Here is an 18,958-nt window from a genome sequence, read left to right on the forward strand (position 1 = left end):
TTCTTGTCATTGCAAAACATCTTCATCAGTACAAGAAAGTGCAATAAGAAATAAGAACAATGGGTTTCAGTTACAGCATGAATTAAAGGGTCTTATCTATTTCTGGCTTTAACTCTCTTTTTTTTTTTAAGATTTTATTTATTTATTTGACAGATAGAGATCACAAGTAGGCAGAGAGGCAGGCAGAGAGAGATGGAGAAGCAGGCTCCCTGCTGAGCAGAGAGCCCGACGCAGGACTCGATCCCGGTATCCTGGGACCATGACCCAAGTGGAAGGCAGAGGCCTTAACCCACTGAGCCACCCAGGTGTCCCTGGCTTTAACTCTTGGGGTCTATAGTTGAGTAAGAGACTCACAGACATCCAGGGGACAATTCTGGATACTCACAGATGGAGGAGGAATTGTCATCTGACAATGGCCACGAGGCCTCCTTGGGCTCTTCTCCATCCCGGAAAGGCAACAGAGTGGGATGGAGAAGAGCTTGATTTCCTCATAAGTGGGCTTGACTCCCCGCTCAGCTACATCCTGGTGTGTGTCCTTGAGCACTACAGATTTTATTATGCAAGCGCCTTACTTCACCTCCCTTTGTCTCAGTTTCCTCATTCATAAAACGGGAGCAAATGGTAATAGTTACTATCTCATGAAGCAGTTGTGAGGGTTAACAGCAAGCTCATACATGCAAAGTACTTAAACTGTATAATTATCGCTTAATAATCTATTGTTCCTATTATTATTGCTGCACAACAATTTACTCCAGAACTTTGCACCTGAAAAGCACCTATTTCTTATACTCCTGGAATTTGCCGGTCAGGAATCCAGACTGGAAACAGAAGGGACAGCTTGTCTCTGCACCACAATGTCCCGAGCCTCAGCTGGAAAGATCTGACGGCTAGAAGCTGGAATCATCTGAAGGCGTGTTCTGGAAACAGGGCTGGACGACTTCAAGACGAGGACCACCCACTGGCGTGTCCACTCATGGCCCCTCTGTGCCTCGGGCTTCTTCACAGCATGGCAGCATCTAGGTGCTTGGACTTTTTAGAGGCTCAGGGTTCCCAGTGCCTGTGTCCAGTGCCCCAGCCTGAGGAGTCACGCAGTGCCAACTCTGTGCCACCTACTGGCTGAAGCAGTCGCAAGCCCACTTAGATTTCAAGGGAGGGAACAAAGAACTTAGGGAATTTAGACTTCAAGGGAGGGAACAAAGAATTTTGGAGCCCTGCTTTCAAACTGCCCTACTGAGGATCTGGGTGTGTTGTTTTCAGAACTGTCCGAGGGTCCCCTGGCTCAGAAGGTCTTGGTGGTGCTTCTTTGCTAAGAGAGTGATGTGTGGCTGTGGCACACAATCCCCGCTGGGTGACAGCATGACTCACGATGCCCATGAGCCAGTGTGTCCGTGAGAACATGCCCCGAGAAGCTAGACAAGCCTGTGGCCATGTGAATGCAGGCCTTATCAGTGCATTTTTGCCTGAGGAGAATGAGTGGGGTGTCCCCAGTCTGGTTCCTTTCTAGAGCTCATATATGGAATAGCTTGCTTATGTTCACACGGATGGCTAATGAGAACTTAACTGTCACACACCCAGAACAGAACTCTGCCCCAAGCCTCTCCTCTCCCAGGGGGTAAGTCTTGAGTCTGTTTGCCATCGGATCTACTTTCCTCCACCCTCCCTGCCCTTCCCTTCGTCCAAATCAAACTCTCTCTCTCACCTCCCAACAGCCTCTTCCCCTTGGGTTCCCCTAGTTCTGCTCTTGCTCTCTATAACCTACTAGAACTCTTCCGTTATTTCTTGTGTCCATGGGAATAAAATCCACATTCCCTGCCCTGGTTTCCCAAGGTCTTAAAAGATCTGGCCCTTGCCAACCCCTCCCTGCACTCTTCCCACAAAACCTTCTGCTCCAGACACCATGGCTTCACTTAGCTGCTTCTTTATTTTTTTTTCTTTTTCCTTTAAGATTTTATTTATTTGACAGACAGAGATCATAAGTAGGCAGAGAGGCAGGCAGAGAGAGAGGGGGAGGCAGGCTCCCTGCTGAGCAGAGAGACTGATGTGGGGCTCATCCCAGGACCCTGAGATCACGACCTGAGCCAAAGGCAGGGGCTTTAACCCACTGAGCCACCCAGGCGCCCCTAGCTTCTTCTTTATATACTCCACAAGCTCCTTGCACCACCGCCCGGCGCTGCCTTTGCCTTCGCTCTTCCCTCCGCCTCGAACCTCAGGTCTCAGCTCAAACATCCCCCCCAGAGAGCAGCCTTTCCAGCCCCGCACCTGGGGAAGTGACCTGTGCCTGCACACCCCAGCGGGCGGTTTCTTCTCCGCCTCACCTTCACCACCAGTCAGATATTTCTGCGCTTCCCCCACTAGAAGGCAAACTCCAGGAGAACAACAAAGAATCTGTCTTGTCCTTCCAGTCCATCACCTAGCACAGCGCCTGTGGGTCCTCAGGTGGTGTCTCAACCCAACTGTCCAATAAATGCACAGTGGTCCAGGGGAGCATGTCTGGGTGGCTGAAGCAGGTATATGAGTGTCCCGGTTGACCAGCAAACGTAGGATTGTGTGTGTGTGAGTGAGTGAGTGTGTGTATGTGTACATAGGCTGGAGAGGCCAACAGGGACCGAGGGTGCTCCTTCCCGTGGGGAGCACAGCAGAGGGCAGCGTGTGGGGATCCCCACAACAGGGATGGCAGTAGGTGGGGGCCAAGAGGAGGTTAGTGGGTTTGGACCCCCGGCCAGGCCCGGGGCGGTCCCTGGCTCCCCTCGTCCCGCCTCCCTGCACGGGGGGCCCGGGCTGGCCTACGTGGCGGCGGCGCTACCGGCGGGCGGGCTGGGAGGAGGGACCGAGGCGGGAGGCGGGCCGGAAAGTTTGTTGGCGGCGGAGACTGGGACTCCGGCGGGGGGATGCGCGCCGGCCCCAGCGCCCCCAGCTCGCGCGGGAATCGTGCTCGCCATGGGTAAGTGGAGCTCGGGGGCTGCCCGCGGGGGAGCCCCATGGCCCCCAGCCGCGCGCCGCCCCCCGCCCCCGCCCCTGCCAGACCCAGTCGGGTGGGGACCGCGGGCCCTGGCTGGGCGCTGGGAGGGGACGCGAGCGCACTTCCTTCCCTGCTCTTTTTTGCCCAGAAAAAAGTGAGCCGGGAGTGCTCTGGACTTGACACTGAGCAGGAACTCCGGGCTGGCCCTCTCCAGAGGGCTTCAAGTCGCGCAGCCTCTCCCCGCCTCCACCCTGCAGGGGAAAATGCTCCTATTGGGCAGATAAAGGAACAGAGGCTCGGAAAGGAGCAACTTGATGAATCCGTTTGCCGCACACTTCTGTTGCCAGCCTCGGGAGGCTGCCATGAACAACACATACAAAACCTCTGCTTTGGACGTATTGGATGTGCGGAGACTGGAGATTAGAATCCACAACTGGGAGGGGAGGCAGCGGGGAGAATAGGGTATTGCTTTGTTGCTACAGGGATCGGGGGTTTCCATTTCTCTCTCTGGATCCCCAGCCTCATTCCGTCATCAGTCGTTCATCCTTCTGCTGTGTGGCAGGGGTTGGGGACTCAGTGGTGAGCAAAGCCGATGACAGTCCTCTCTTCCGTGGGACTGACATTCCAGTTGAGAAGCTGGAAAGGAGTAAATGAATGAAATAATCTCCAAGAGTGATAAGATGCTGTGGGACACAAAAAACGAGGTGGTGTGAAAATGTTGAGGGAAGCAGCTTCTTTAGCTAGGTGGGTCCTGAAGGCCTCCCAGCGTAGGAAGGCACTGGGGTGGAGGCATCTCTCAGAAGTATGTGTGCTACAGTCTAGAGAAAGAGCAACACGGGGGCAGGGATAGCACATGCAAAGGCCCTGAGGCACCAGTGGGCTGGTGTGGTCTGGCCAGTGTGACTGGAGCACAGTGGGCAAGGGGACAAGGGCAGGAGGGAGGTCAGAGAGTTAGGCAAGGGCTGGACTGTGTAGAACCTTGTAGGCCGTGGCAAGAAGTTTGGGTTTTTTTATTTTTATTTTTTTATTTTTAGATTTTATTTATACATTTGACAGACAGAGATCACAAGTAGGCAGAGAGGCAGGCAGAGAGAGAGAGAGGAGGAAGCAGGCTCCCTGCCAAGCAGAGAGCCCGATGCGGGACTCGATCCCAGGACCCTGGGATCATGATCTGAGCGAAAGGCAGAGGCTTTAACCCACTGAGCCACCCAGGCGCCCCAGAAGTTTGGGTTTTATTCCAAATAACATAGGAAGCTGGAGAAGAGGTTTAAGCTGGGGTGGGACATGACCTGAATTGTGTTTTAGAAATTCATTCTGGATTATTCTGTGGAGAATCCTAATAGCTAACAGTGGCTACAAGGTAGGCAGGCATATAAGGTAACCACTATTACCCACATTTGTAGATGGGGACACTCAGAGAGGTTAATGAGCTGCCCAAGGTCACACAGCTATGGAGTAGAAAAGCTGGGATAGAAGCCCAGCACTCTGGCTCCAGTCTGCATTCCCAACCACTGTACCACCCAGCCTCTCATGCAGAGTCATGGTACATCTGGTCACCAACTCCAGCTCGGACTCCAAATTATATGGTTGTAACCCTCAAGGCACACCGCCCCAAAGCCTGAGGGAAACACAGGCCCAGAGAGGTTCTCCCAAGAACACTAGCTTGACCTTAGACCCTCACACCTGCCCCTCCTATCTCTTTGCTGCCTCCTAAGTTAATTCAGTTAATTCAGTGACTGTTGACTGAGGATCTCCTGAGGACAGAGCTGGGGCTGGGTGGAAGTGGGGGAGGGAGGTACAGACTAACTGGTACAAGGCTCTGCCCTCCCCATCATCCCAGCTGCTTTCCCAGGCTCAGGCCCCGGGTGTAGACCTGGATTCCATCACCCATCCTCCCACCACCAGGTGCATCGTCTAGTCTACTTCTCTGCCTTTCAGCTTCCTTATCTATGAAACAACCCCCCATAAAAGACACTATCACAAGGCGGCGGTGAGAATGACGGGAGCAAATGAACAAAAGGGCTGGGCTCACCACCTACACGTGGCAAATGGTCTGCGCATGTGAGCTTTTCTTTTTCTTTTTCTTTTTTTTTTTTACCACACCTAGTGTTGGGACCCTGGAGTCCATCCAGTCTCTGCTCTGCCACTTACAAATTGTCACCTTGGGCAATGTCTTCATCTCTCTATGCCTCAGTTACTTCATCCGTAAAATGGGAATAACAGCCATGCCTGGGTCATAGGTTTGCTGTAGGAATGAAGTCAGCTGATGCAGATAGGGCTTCCCGCCGGAGAGGCAGGCTGGCTGCCGTGAGTGCTCTGGGAGGATTAGCCGTGTTGGGACGTTTGGAAGCCAGCCCTCTGGCTGAGGATAGTAGCAGAGTTCAGAGTCACTCTCGTTTCTCCTGGAACCTGAGGGAGAGCCATGGCAGCTCTCTGGCAGGGAAGGGACCCAGTGCATGGTGACTTCTGGTGGAGAGACTGTTCCGGTGTCGCCAACAAGAGGCTCCCTGGGACTTGCAGCCGGTGATACATCCGCCGGAAACCTGACTTCTTTCCCCTTCCCTTGCTCCCCGATTCTCTCCCTGGGAAGCTCTGTCCTCCGCAGTGAGGGGCTTAGAGGATGAAGGGATTTTCTCCAGTGTGAGACAGCTTCACATACAACCTTTTGTTGGTTTGTTTAGAGAGGGGGAGAGAGAGAGAGTGTGTGGGTGTGTGTGCACCCGCGTGCCCTGTGTGTGGGCGGGGGGAGGGGCAGAGAGAGGGGGAGAGAGGAATCTTAAGCAGGCTCGGAGCTCAACATAGAGCCTATTGTGGGGCTCGATCTCACAACCCTGAGATGATGACCTGAGCTGAAACCAGGAGTCAGACATTTAACTGTCTGAGCCACCCAGGTGCCCTAGACAGATAATTAATAGAAAGGGGGAGCAGTTCCCAAATCCAGGCTGGGCCCTATTTTGGGGGCCAGGATTCACTCTACTTCCTGTGGAGTTTGGCCCCTTCCAGGCCCTAGACCTCTCCAAAGAGACCTCTCTCTCAAGAGCCAGGACCCTTCCTCTCTGGCTTCCCTAGGCCCCCAGAACGCTTTCATTCAATCTTCTGTTTATTCAACAAGTATTTACTGAGCACCAGGAAGTGTCCTCAGCATGGAGGAAACAGTTAAGGACAAAAAGTTCTTGTTCCCTTGGGGTCAACATTCTGGTTGGAGAGAACAATACATATGTGAAATGTATAGTTCTTTCAGACCTGAGAAGTACCTTGGAGGAAAACCAGCAGGGAGGGGCGTTAAAGGTGCTGGGTGTGATGGGGAGGTTGGTCTTTTAAGTAGAGGGCCAGAGAAGGCCTCACTAGAAGTGAGGGCCAAGACCAGAGGGAAAGAGAGAAGGAGTGGAGGGGGAGGGCTCTCCTGGCAGAGGTGACAGCTGGTAAAAGGCCTAGAGTTGAGTCACACAGGAATGAGGAGGAACAGCAAGGAAGGTGGCAGGGCAGAGGAGAGAGAGAGAAGGGGGGGTGGCACGCAGGCAGGTCCTGCAGAGCCTTGAAGGCCACTATAAGGACTTCGGGTCTTTTCAGACTAAAGTGAGAACCCCAGGGGGGGCTCTGAGCAGAATGACTCAGGCTTTCACAGGACCCCTGGGGCTGTCACACAGCATTCTGCTAGGTTCAAGTGTATCTGACATGGCCCGTGGGAGGCCACGTGCTGACACCTCCCTAGTCCCCCAACTCAGTCCTTGGTTCATGCGGCAGAAACCTTACTGAGCCCCTCTGGCGCATCAGGACAGGGCTGGGGCTCAGGAGGCACAGACAGGAAGTCTCCATCGCTGCCCTGCCCGGTTTAATGAGGAAGACACGAGGAAGACAGGCAACAAACTTGAGATGGTGTCAGCCAGTGAAGGGGGGAGGCAGAGTTGGTGAGAAGGAAAAAGTGTGGCTTGGAGGAATTAGCCAGGGCCGCCCCTGGTATACCTTAAGCAAGAAAAGAGAGAAGAAGAGGGGAGAGGAAGGGAGGGGAGGAAAGAGGAGAGAAGAGAAAGGAAACAGAGAGGAGAGGAGAGAAGAGGAGAGAAAAGAAAAGAAAAAAGTAGGACGAAAAGAAAAAGGGATATTTCTTAGTCACTGAGAAGTCCGTGGATTCAGGAGCTGGGGCTCAGGCAGTGTTGGCAGGGACCCCCAAGGGGGAAGATGGCCCCAAGCGGCTCCAGGCAGGTAAATACCAGCTTAGTGCCTTAGGTGAGCAAACACACTGACCCAGAGTCAGCCACGTGGCTTTCATCGCTTCCCAGGGCCTGGGAACCTGCTGGTTGGCCAGATCTGGGTCAGGGACACGGCCCTGGAGCTAGGCAGTGGGGGTGGAGGTGGGGGCGGTCCTTTGTACCCAAACCAGGAGACTGAGAGACAAAGTACAGGGAAAGGCAGTGCCCCAACAGAGGGCGGGGGATGCCAAAGAACAGAGATGTACAACTCCAGGCCCTTCAGGGAGGTGACCGGGAGCTGGGACTGGGGAGAATGAGTGGGCCTGGGGGGACACAGGCGGTGCAGGGGAGGGCAGAGGGACATGAAAATGGATGGTGTGTGCTGGCAACAAGGGGGGTGCTTGGGGGAGGGAGGAGGGAAAGTGGGGACAGAGTCAGGGGAAGGGAAGTGACTGAGGAGCTGGGCTGGGGCCGCCAGCTCAGGTAGGGCCTGGGAGGACAAGCGAAGGAGTTAGGACTTAGCAGAGGCCATGGGAGCCAGGAAAGCCTAAGGAAGGGAATGTGTTTCCCTCGTCTTTCCAATGACCCTGCCTCCTTGGGGTCTGTCCTTCAGCGCTGCGTGGGGCACTGTTGGTTCACTGTTGGGGTTGTTACGAAGATGAGTTGAGAGACTAAAGTCTTTGCGTAGGGGAGCTGCGCCGTAAATGACGCCTGTTATTATTACTATTTTATTTCACTCTTCTTTTTGCTCTTCTGCCCTTAACCACCCTGACCTGAATCTGCCCCGGTGCATTTTCCAGCAGGACCTGTGGACAGTCAACTTGGCCTCTGAGCCCCTTGGCTGGGTTTCCTTTCGGCTCCAGAGGAACTGAGGAAATGGCAAACAAATTCTGTTTTCACTTAATTGCCTCACATGGCCTAGAGGAACCTTCACTTCTGGCAGCAAGCTCCAGGAACCGAGGGAGATGGGGCGAAGGGAGGTGAAGACAGGGCAGGACCCCCCATCACCTTCCTAGGGTGCTTGTTGATGGTCATGAACAGGAAGCACATGGCCAGCCAGGGAAAGGAGGGGGTGAGTTCCCAGGAGGGCGGGGTGGGAGGGAGAAGGGTGAGCAGAAATGGGCACTGAGCCTTCCACCCATGAAACTCCTCCCCCCACACAAAAATCGCCTAACAGACACGGGGAGAGGTAGAGTTAGGAGAGAACGGCGCAAAGTCATACTATGCCAAGGTCTGGAAATGGGGTGGTTAAGGGGGCGGATTGTGGCGCCAGGCCGCCCGGCTTTGAATCTAGGTTCAGCTCCGTACTGCTTTTGACCTTAGACAAGCCACTTCACCTCTGATGGTCCGTTTGTTCATTCATAAATCATTCAAAAGCCCACCCCATGAAGTTATATTAAATTAAATGTATTATTGCACTTAAAGTGTTCAAAGCAGTGCCTGGTTCAGAGAAAACACTCAGTGAATCTGACTGCAGTATAGTGAATGTTCTTGTCAGGTCCAGGATGGGCATGAGTGAGATAGATAGTGCTGGATTAATCTAGATGCTTCTAGAAGTATGTAAGTGCAAGTATGTGAATTAAGCATTAAGAGTAACCTGCACCTGCATTGCCAGTGTGGAGGCTGCGAGCCACATGTGGCTGTTTCTACATTTCAATTAATGAAAATTAAATACAATTTTAAAATTCAGCCCCTTCATCAGTGAGCCCATGTTAAGTGCGCAGGAGCCGTGTGTGCTGGTGACTACGCCCTCTGCCAGTTCAAACCTTCCAACACTTGCCTCCATCCACTGAGAATGAAATTCATTATTTTCTTCATGACTTAAAAAGTTTCATGTGGGGGCGCCTGGGTGGCTCAGTGGTTTAAGTCTCTGCCTTCGGCTCAGGTCATGATCTCAGGGTCCTGGGATTGAGCCCCGTATCGGGCTCTCTGCTCAGTGGGGAGCCTGTTTCTCCCTCTCTCTCTGCCTGCCTCTCTGCCTACTTGTGACCTCTGTCTCTGTCAAATAAATAAATAAAATATTAAAAAAAAAAAGTTTCATGTGACCTGGCCCCTGCCTACTTCTGCCTCATTATCTTCTATGGTCCTGGCCACCCTGACCTCCTCACTGAAAACACAGTGATTAAAAGCCAGCACTCTCCAGCTGCACCAGTCACGCACTTGCTGTGTGACCGTAAGAAAGTTTCTTAAATTCTCTGAGCCTTGGAGGATGATGCTAATAATGTGTTTTAGGGTTGTTATAAAAAGGAAATGGGTAGGGACACCTGGGTGGCTTAGTCAGTTGAATGTCTGCCTTTGGCTCAGGTCATGATCCCAGGGTTCTGGGATCAAATCCCGTATCGGGCTGCTTGCTGAGCAGGGAGCCTGCCTCTTCCTCTGCCTGCCGCTCCCCCTATTTGTGCACTTGCTTCCTGTCTCTCTCTCGGATAAATAAATAAAATATTTTTTTAAAAAAATAATTAAATGAGTAAATGTGTGTAAAGTTCTTAAAACAGGGCCTGGCACTTCGTAAGTGTCCTGTATGCACTGGCTATTAATATTAGTGGTTATTGTTCAAACATGCCAAAAACTGTCTTGCCTCAGGGCCTTTGTTTTTGCTGTTTCTTCTGTCTAGAATGTTCTTCTCCCAGGTTTTACATGACTTTCACCCTCACTCAATTCAGATCTCTGCTCAGATCTTCTCTTTTTGAGAGGCCTTAACTGACTACCCTATTTAACACAGAACTTCTCCATCCTTTTCAGCCCACTTTCCCTGCTTTTTAAAATGACTCTATTACCACCTGAAATTATATATATATTTATCTATTGTCTGCCTTTTTCTACTAGAATATCAGGTGCTTGGCAACACCACTGTATTGCCAGCCCCAAGAACGCTGTCTGGCATGTTGTAGATGCCAGATAAGTAAGTTTTTGAATGACTGGATGGGCGGATGCATGGATGGATGGGCAAGTGCATGGATGGGTACACAGGGGATGGAATACAAAGACTGGTGGCTGAATGGCTGTATTTTGGGTAGATGCATCAGTAAACAGATGGATGATGAATTTAAGGTATTCGAATGGACCAATGGATGGATGAATATGTGCTAGTTAGAGCCAATGGATGGATGATGAAGGGATGGATTGGTGAAGAGATGGAGTGGATGGATGGGTAGACGGATGACAAGTGATGGGTGCATGAATGTGTGCATGGGCCAGTGGATGGCTGGATAAATGGATGGAGTGGATGGATGGAGGGATGAAGGAGATGGATGGAGGGATGGATGGAGGGATGGATGGATGGATGGAGGGATAGATGGAGGGATGAAGGAGATAGATGGAGGGATGGAGGGATGGATGGAGGTATGAAGGAGATGGATGGAGGGATGGATGGAGGGATGGAAGGATGGATGGAGGGATGGAGGGATGGAAGGATGGATGGAGGGATGTATGGAGGGATGGATGGATGGATGGAGGGATAGATGGAGGGATGAAGGAGATGGATGGAGGGATGGATGGAGGGATGAAGGAGATGGATGGAGGTATGAAGGAGATGGATGGAGGGATGGATGGATGGAGGGATGGAAGGATGGATGGAGGCATGGAGAGATGGATGGAGGGAGGGAGGGATGGAGAAGATGGATGAAGAAGGAAGTGCATGGCTAGACGATGGGTGAATGGATGGATGAGTGGATAGAGTGGGTGGGTGAACAGATGAAGTGATGGATGGACGGAGGGATGAAGGGAGAAGTGGATGTGTGGATGGATGGATCAGTGGGTAGAGAGGTGAATGACAGTAGATGGGTGGAGGGTGGGTGGATGAAGGAAGGATTGGATGGATGGATGAAAGATGATAGATCAATAGACGAATGGACAGGGGAACAGAGGGGGTAGCTGGGTGGATACAGAAGAGCTTGACAGATGGCGGGGGGGGGGGGGGGACGTTCAGGGATGGATGCTCTGGCAAGGAACCATCCTGAACTCTGCTCCTGTCGCTTTTGTTTTCCAGGCCATCCCCAACTTCTCCTGCCCCTGTGTGCCTCTGTGTCTCTGCTGGGTGGCCTGACCTTTGGTTACGAACTGGCGGTCATATCAGGCGCCCTGCTGCCCCTGCAGCTTGACTTTGGGCTATCCTGCTTGGAGCAGGAGCTCCTGGTGGGCAGCCTGCTCCTGGGGGCTCTCCTAGCCTCCCTGGTGGGGGGCGTCCTCATCGACCACTATGGCAGGAAACAAGCCATCCTTGGCAGCAACGCAGTGCTCCTGGCAGGCAGCGTGAGCCTGGGCCTGGCTGGGTCCCTGGCCTGGCTGGTCCTGGGCCGCCTGGTGGCCGGCTTTGCCATCTCCCTCTCCTCCATGGCCTGCTGTATTTATGTGGCGGAGCTGGTGGGGCCACGGCAGCGGGGAGTGCTGGTGTCCCTCTACGAGGCCGGCATCACCCTGGGGATCCTGCTGTCCTATGCACTCAACTACGCCCTGGCTGGGGTCCCCGGGGGGTGGAGGCATATGTTCGGCTGGGCCACCGCTCCTGCTCTGCTGCAGTCCCTCAGCCTCTCCTGTCTCCCTGCTGGTACCACTGAGGCTGCACCCTGCAGGGACCTCATTCCACTCCAGGGAGGTGAGGCCCCCAAGCTGGCGAGGCCGAGCTACTCCCTTCTGGACCTCTTCAGGGCCCGGGATAACATGCGAGGCCGGACCGTGGTGGGCCTGGGGCTGGTGATCTTCCAGCAGCTAACCGGGCAGCCCAACGTGCTATGCTACGCCTCCACCGTCTTCCACTCGGTCGGCTTCCGTGGGGCCTCCTCCGCCGTGCTGGCCTCCGTGGGACTCGGCGCCGTGAAGGTAGTGGCTACCCTGACGGCACTGGGGCTGGTGGACCGAGCGGGCCGCAGGGCGCTGTTACTGGCTGGCTGTGCCCTCATGGCCCTGTCGGTCAGTGGCATCGGCCTCGTGAGCTTGGCCGTGCCCATGGACTCCGGCCCAGGCTGCCTGGCCGCGCCCAACGCCAGCGGGCCGTCTGGCCTCCCTGGAGACTCGAGCCTGCCCCGGAGGCCTGTCACTCCACACCCCCCGCCAACGACCCACCAGAACCCAGGGGAGCCAGGCTTGCCAGCCTCTAAGATAATCACCACCCCCACAGCCCCTCCGTGGCCGGCCTTGGGCACTGCTACCCCCACGCCCCCCTCCGCCCCGGAGCGTGCAGCGCTGCACTGGGCCGCACTGGTCTGCATGATGGTCTTCGTGAGCGCTTTCTCCTTCGGGTTTGGACCAGGTAGGCGGGAGTTCTCTGGCAGGTGACTCTGCAGCCCCCCACCCCACCCAGAGGGAAGGTCGGGGACCCTGTCGGTCAGGGTCTCAGAGGGACACTGGAGGTGGCTTGACCGAAATGCCAGTGAAGCTTACACTTTAGGGCTCCTTGCTGATGCGGGCACTCCTTCCACGGGCCCAATTTTCTATTTGTAGGTTTGTTGGTTGATTTTATAAAGGGCCCCTAATTATTTAAGCTTCAGGCTTCATGAAACTTCAGTTTGCCCCTGGGTAGAACACTCAAAGGGTTTACTCGGGAGGGGTTCTGGGGGCACCTGGGTGGCTCAGTCGGTTAGGCGTCTCCCTTCTACTCAGGTCATGATCCCAGGGTCCTGGCATTGAGCCCCACGTTGGGCTCTCTGCTCAGCAGGGAATCTGCTTCTCCCTCTCCTTCTGCCTGCTGCTCCTCCGGCTTGTGCTCTCTCTCTCTCTGTCAAATAAATAAAATCTTAAAAAAGAAAGGAAGAAAAGAAGGGAGGGAGGGAGGGAAGGAGGAAAGATTTCTTGCAGGGGTGTGGGGGAGGCAGGGGGAGGACTGGGTGTCCCGGGGCCCGAGATTCTGATGAGTCACATTGTTGGGGGGCTGCCCGCTGGACCATGGGTGCCAGGCCCCGGTTCCCGCCCCAGCCCATGCGTCCTCCCTGCTTTCCTGTCCTAGTGACCTGGCTTGTCCTCAGCGAGATCTATCCCGTGGAGATCCGAGGCAGAGCCTTTGCCTTCTGCAACAGCTTCAACTGGGCGACCAACCTCCTTGTCAGCCTCTCCTTCCTCGACCTCATCGGTGAGTCCTCTGACCTAAGTCCATGGTCCAGGTTCTATTCCAGGAGCAGTGGCCTGGTGGGCTCTCGTTGGCTCAGCAGGATTGCATGGCCGTCTGCAGCTGGAAGGCGGCAAGATTCTGACGTCCAGGCCTGGGGCATGTACCAGCCCCCGGAGTCAGTGTGGGTGGGGGTCAGCTTCACCCAACCATGTGGACAGATGTGGGGGAGATGGTTCCTTGAGGGAAAAGTGGGGTGCTAGTATCAGCAAAGTGGGGAGGAGAGGCTGGCAGACAAAGACAAGGGAAGACATGACCCTCGAGGCTTCTACCCCTGATAATTCCAGGCCCCATCAATGAGGGGGTCGACTTGATTGACAGCCTGGGAGTCTAAGTTGAAGGAGGGGAGGAGCCTCCATCTGGAAGCCGGCTCTAATTGCTGTGGTAGGGGAGGGGACAAAGTCCCGGTGGGGGCATGGGGGAGTCTGGAGGCCCGAGTGTTGGCCTCTGGTACCCTCCCCCACAACACACGCATTTGCACAGAAGCTCACGCACACACACACAGACGTCCATTGTTTTTATTGTAGCCCGAAAGCCCTCACATTAAAGCAGGGGAGTTTTTGAAAATTTCCTTCTTGTAGCCGCAGAACTATTCTGTAAATAAAACTGTGCGGAATGTCAAATTCTCCAGGCCCAGCAGGGCACTGGGCAGTAGTCCCTACCCACACTGGTGAGAATGTGGCTGAGACCAGCCACCTTTTTTACTCTAAACTGCCTCAAACAGGCTCATGCCCACCTGCCGGCAGGACACGTCTAGTTTGGGTGACACTCTTATCTCATATCCAGTTTGGGTGACACTCTCTCTTCCTACCTCGCATCGAGCCCCATCTGAGCCATGGTGGGGTGCAGTGGGAATTATCTTGGCCCAGAACACGGGAAAGGGTCTCTGAGTCGCTAACATGCTCCTGGCCCAAGAAGCCAACGTGGGAGAGGCTCCTTTCCTGTGAAACCCAAGGCAGAGTTCTCAGGGCTCAGTTATGCTCCCACTTTCTGCAGCCAAGCATTTCCTCCTCAAAGGCACAGCACCGCCCCCCCCAGGGCCCGCCCTGCCCCCGCCCTGCCCCCGCCGTGGGCTGTGGGAAAGCCTGGTACAAGACCATGTCCACTGCGCCTGTCTCCTAGTCCCCCCAACCCTGTCTTAGGGAAGCCAAACTTCTTCCTGTTGCCTCAGTCTTCAAGCATCCCCTTTAAGTGGAGTAAATGAGGAAGAGAGGGAGAGAGGGAGGGGGAAAGAGGAAGGAGGGAAGGAAGGGAGGGAGGGAGGAAAGGAGGGAGGAAAAGGAGATGGAGGGAGGAAGGAAAGAAGGAAGAGAAGGGGAAAGGAAGGGAGGGAGGAAGGAAGGGGAGGGAGGAAGGGAAGGACGGAGAGAGGGAGGGAGGGAGAGAAAGAGAGGGAGGGAAGGAGAGAGGGAGTGAGGGAAGGAGAGAGGGAGGGAAGGGAAGAGGGAGGGAGGGAGTTACTAGAATTGTATCATACCCTTCCGATCCCCATTTCACACATGAGGCAGTACGTCCGTCTTTCCCAAGCCCAGCCCGACAGTGAGAACACTAGAACCGAGCCCCGCGCTCACTCCCAGTCCAGCTGTCTCCCTGCTGGTGTGAGAATTAAGTGGAGACCTGCCTGGTCAGGGGAGGGTGCTCAGAGGTCATGACCTCTACAGGTGAGAATGGCCATGACCCTGAAAGTTTATCTGTGCTTCTGCCTCAGCAAAGCCCTTCTCTGTCCTGGGCTGCCGGACTTCACAGGAACGGGAGTAGTCCTGGACCCTCACCCGAGGCTCCGGGAAGAGGCAAGGGCTAGGGAAGGGTCTGGGAGTCAGACACAGGCTACATGGGCTGAAACTTCATTCTCTGGATGGTCACTTCATTCACCCAATAACCAGTTTGTAGAATTTCAGAGGATGTTTTTAGTTTCGGGGCTGGGCTTGGCGGAGGCTGCGTCCCGTCGCTATGCTGCTGCTGAAGTGAATGCCGTCCCCCCCCCCTCCCTTCATGGTTTCAGATTATGACCTCAGTCTGGGGAGTGTCTGAGAGGTGGGTGACTGGGCTTTCCCATACCAACCCGATGCCCACGTCTGTGTTTGCGGGTCTGGGCCCTGGCCCTTTGCCTGCCTCTGGGATAGCCTGTCTGGCTCCTGCTTTAAGGCGCTTATCTGACAGCTTGTTGTCGTAATTCTGCACATCCAACCTCTGGAGAATGTGCTTTGGGTGAACTTATTGGCGTTGCTCACCCTGGAACCCCAAGCTGCGCCCCTGCCCACGCTTCCGCCCTCCTGTTCCCAGGCGCCATCGGCTTGTCCTGGACCTTCCTGCTCTACGGGCTGATCGCTGTCCTCGGCCTGGGCTTCATCTATGCATTTGTCCCTGAAACAAAAGGCCAGTCCTTGGCAGAGATAGACCAGCAGTTCCAGAAGAGAAGGTAAGAGGACACAGGGCTGGTCCTCGGGAAGGACTCACAGCATATCCCGAGCAAATCCGTCCAGGGTTTACTCCGCGTACTTTCCCTTTGCAAGAGAGTGTTCTTCTCCTCCTCCTGACTCTGTTAGTGCCTGGACACTGTCCGTTTTGTCTTGTCTTTGTACGGGAGCTGTTTCCCTGGAGTTGTGTCTTCCTAAAGCAGAGTTTCGTTGGACTTCAAGTCCCAGCTCATGGGAATTTTAAAACCATGTAGTTATGGAATCGCATGAGGTCAGAGTAGCAGGATCTTAGAGTCTCAGAAGCTTAGAGAAAATAGTATAACCGTGGCCTTTTAAAGACACACACACGGAACTGCAGGCTTAATCTACTCATTCAGCTGGTGTTTATTAAGTCCCTATTCCATGCCAGGCCATGTGTGGATCTTGGGAAATGTCGCCAAGTAAGATGGGCAAAGTCCTTGTCCTCATGGAGCTTCCATTCTGGTGGAGAAGGGGGACAGAAAATAAACCCGCCAACAAATGCAGCAACAAGAGCATTTGGCTGGTGATATGTATCTGAAGAAAATGAAACAGAGGGAAGTATATTGAGAAGGCCTGACTCTAAGAGTGGAGAACAGTGGGGGTTGTGGCTAAATTAGAGTGGGAGGCCAGAGAGGAGAGGCCTCACGGAGAAGGTGCAATTTCAGTTCGTGAGAAGGAGACAGCCATGTAAAGATGAGGGGGAAGAGAATTCCAGGTAGAGGGAACAGCAGGTGCAAAGGCCCCGAGGTTTGGAGTGTATCCCGCATATGCAAAGAACCACGAGGAAGCCAGTGTGGCTGGAACAGAGGGAGAGAGGGTGGCCAGGAGGGGTAAAAGATCAGATCAGCCAAGTTGGTAGGAGCTCAATCATGTAAGGTCTTTAGATCATAGAGAGGAGTTGAGAATCTTAGCATCATGGGGCCTTGGGTTGTTCAAATAAGAGAAGAATAGGAGCATCAGAAGGCACCTATAAACACTACCATCCTACATATCCTTGGCAAATGCCCCTGGTTCCTTCTTGTAGTAAAGGGAGTCATCAGCACCTGAATGCCCGTTCTATTTCTAGGAGGCTGTAAATGACTGAGAAAATAAATCATTCTAAGTGGGAGTTGGAACTTGCCTCCTGCACTGCCCGCCAAGTCCCACCCCCACCCCCCCAGCCCCTGAAGGGATGCAGAACTGGTCCAGTGTAAAAACTTTTAACCTGCTCCATTCCACCCCAGAGGGATCTCTGCCAGCGGAACACCCCAGTGTGTTGGCTGACCCCTCCGCAGGCCCCTTGGCGACCCAACCCTATTGGTTAGGAAATAGATCTGCTTGCTCAGGATAGTCTGGATGTGGGGGGTCCGGGGCCGGGGTGGCGGCTGTGCTTCGAGAGGTCATCTAGTGTCCCAGGTTCCCTCTCTCTGGATGCTCTGCCCTCTCTTCGGTAATGACCTTTCCCACATGGCCTATGACGGAGAGCCACCATGGGCCTGCAAGAGGGAAGGGGAGAGGGGAGACAAAGCCTGGAAAAGGCACCTGTCATTTCCACCCGCATCCTTTGGACAGAATATGGCTATACCTACGTGCGGGGGAGGCTGAGAAACAGGCGCTTTCATCTGGGGAGTCCTGTGCTCCACTAAAATTCAAGGGTAAAAAAAAAAATAAATAAATAAAATAAAATAAAATAAAATTCAAGGGTACTCTCACTAGGCTTAAGGGAGGATACGGAGACTAGGAGCCATCTGGAATCTCTGCCATCCTGGCTTTCTTGGGAGAAGATTCCAGAACCCCTCCTCTGGGATGAGGCACTAAGGAGGCAGAAAGGCAGGTAGAAGCCACCTTTGGGGGAAAGCAGGAGGTAATTGAGCGGAGTGTCAGACTGGACCTGGGGACTCGGGGTCACATGGCAGAGCCTGGGCCAACCTGTGGGGCAAGGAAGCTGAGTCTGCCGTGACTTTAGGAGGAGACAGAAAATTAAGGGGGTTTTGCCAGGGTCTGGCAGTCATCACTTTCGTCCCTGTAGTTCAGATATGAGTCCCTGAGATCAGAGGTCACAGAGACAGAGACATTCCCCCCTTAACTCTCTGCTTGACAGGTTCGCCCTGAGCTTTGGCCCCAGGCAGAGCTCCGCCCGCATTCCGTACACCCGCATTGAGGTCTCTGCAGCCTCTTGAAGAGCCCATCTGCCTGGAAGATGCTGGAACCATGGCCTTAGCAGATAGTCTCCAGCTTCCTGCTTGCCTGGCCCCTGGAGCACGAGTTCTTGGAGGTCCTATAAGTCATCCTTGCTCCAGAGGAGGTCTTTGGGCCCAGGTGAAAGAGGAGAAAGTTTGAGAACCCAAAAGTCTTCCTTTTGACTCTCAGGCTCTGAGGGGTTCTGAGGAGCTGCCTTCTTGCCTCAGTTTCCCCATGTCTCTGCACATCCCTGCAGTACTTATAATGACGACATCTCATGGAGGCTGTTGCTTTCTCAAAGAACCTCTAGGATCCCAGCCCTGGAAGGAAGTCTCCTCTGGCCTCATCCCCAAATCCAGATGAGGAGACTATATTCTCTGCTCTGTTTTCCCATCTGGCTGGGACTTTCTGGTGAGGGGAAGCCTGTTTTTGTCATTCACCAGCAACTTAGACTGGTGGAGAGAGAAAATTCGTGAGTTCCAACCTTGCTTCTCTGGTGTCATGGCTGTATGACCATAGGCCTCAGTTTTCCCCATATGTACAATGGGCGACCTGGACCAAGGAGTTCTTAAGATCGCTTCCCCTGCCAATGAGCTGGAATTCTAAGTGCTACTAAGATAGCGCATATTCAGCATGGCCCCTGCTCCTAAGTGGAGGGCCATCTCTTTAGCAAAGTCGGTTTTAATTAGGGGAGCCAGCCGTAAATAGAATTCCAGAATCGTGGGCACTAAAACCCAAGAGCTTCCATGGTGCATGAAGCCAGCTCCAGGAGCTGTTTCCAGGATGTGCAGGAAAGCTTTGCAGAACAGAGGTGGGTTTGGAGGCCAACAAGCCTGACTGTTGGCATTGCCTGTCTTCTGGCCGCTGTTGACCTTGGCTTGCTAACAGTTCTCACTAGCCTTGGTTCCGCATCTGCATAATGGGGATGATTAGGCCCCTGCATAATGGGGATGATTAGGCCCCCGGGGGTTTACTTAACCCCTGTCTTCCTGCAGGAGGGTCTGCAGCTGGTCCTATTCAGCTAGTCAGGGCCTGGCAGGGGAGGTGGGGTGGGGGGCAAGGTTTCTGCTCACCGTGTTACTCAGGTCCCCACCTGTGGGACATTGTTCAG

General features: G+C 53.9%; 1 protein-coding gene across 1 annotated transcript; it reads left to right on the plus strand.

The window, feature by feature from the left end:
• Positions 1–2,851: 2,851 nt before the first annotated feature.
• Positions 2,852–18,742, plus strand: SLC2A10 (solute carrier family 2 member 10). Its single transcript, XM_045981857.1, has 5 exons — positions 2,852–2,941; positions 11,138–12,397; positions 13,091–13,213; positions 15,533–15,668; positions 17,768–18,742. Exons 1-5 carry the CDS (start codon positions 2,938–2,940, stop codon positions 17,844–17,846), a joined length of 1,602 nt encoding a protein of 533 aa, XP_045837813.1. The 5' UTR covers positions 2,852–2,937; the 3' UTR covers positions 17,847–18,742.
• The last annotated feature ends 216 nt before the right edge of the window (positions 18,743–18,958 follow it).

Source organism: Meles meles, chromosome 16 (genome assembly GCF_922984935.1).
Source record: "Meles meles chromosome 16, mMelMel3.1 paternal haplotype, whole genome shotgun sequence".
Classification (NCBI taxonomy): domain Eukaryota; kingdom Metazoa; phylum Chordata; class Mammalia; order Carnivora; family Mustelidae; genus Meles; species Meles meles.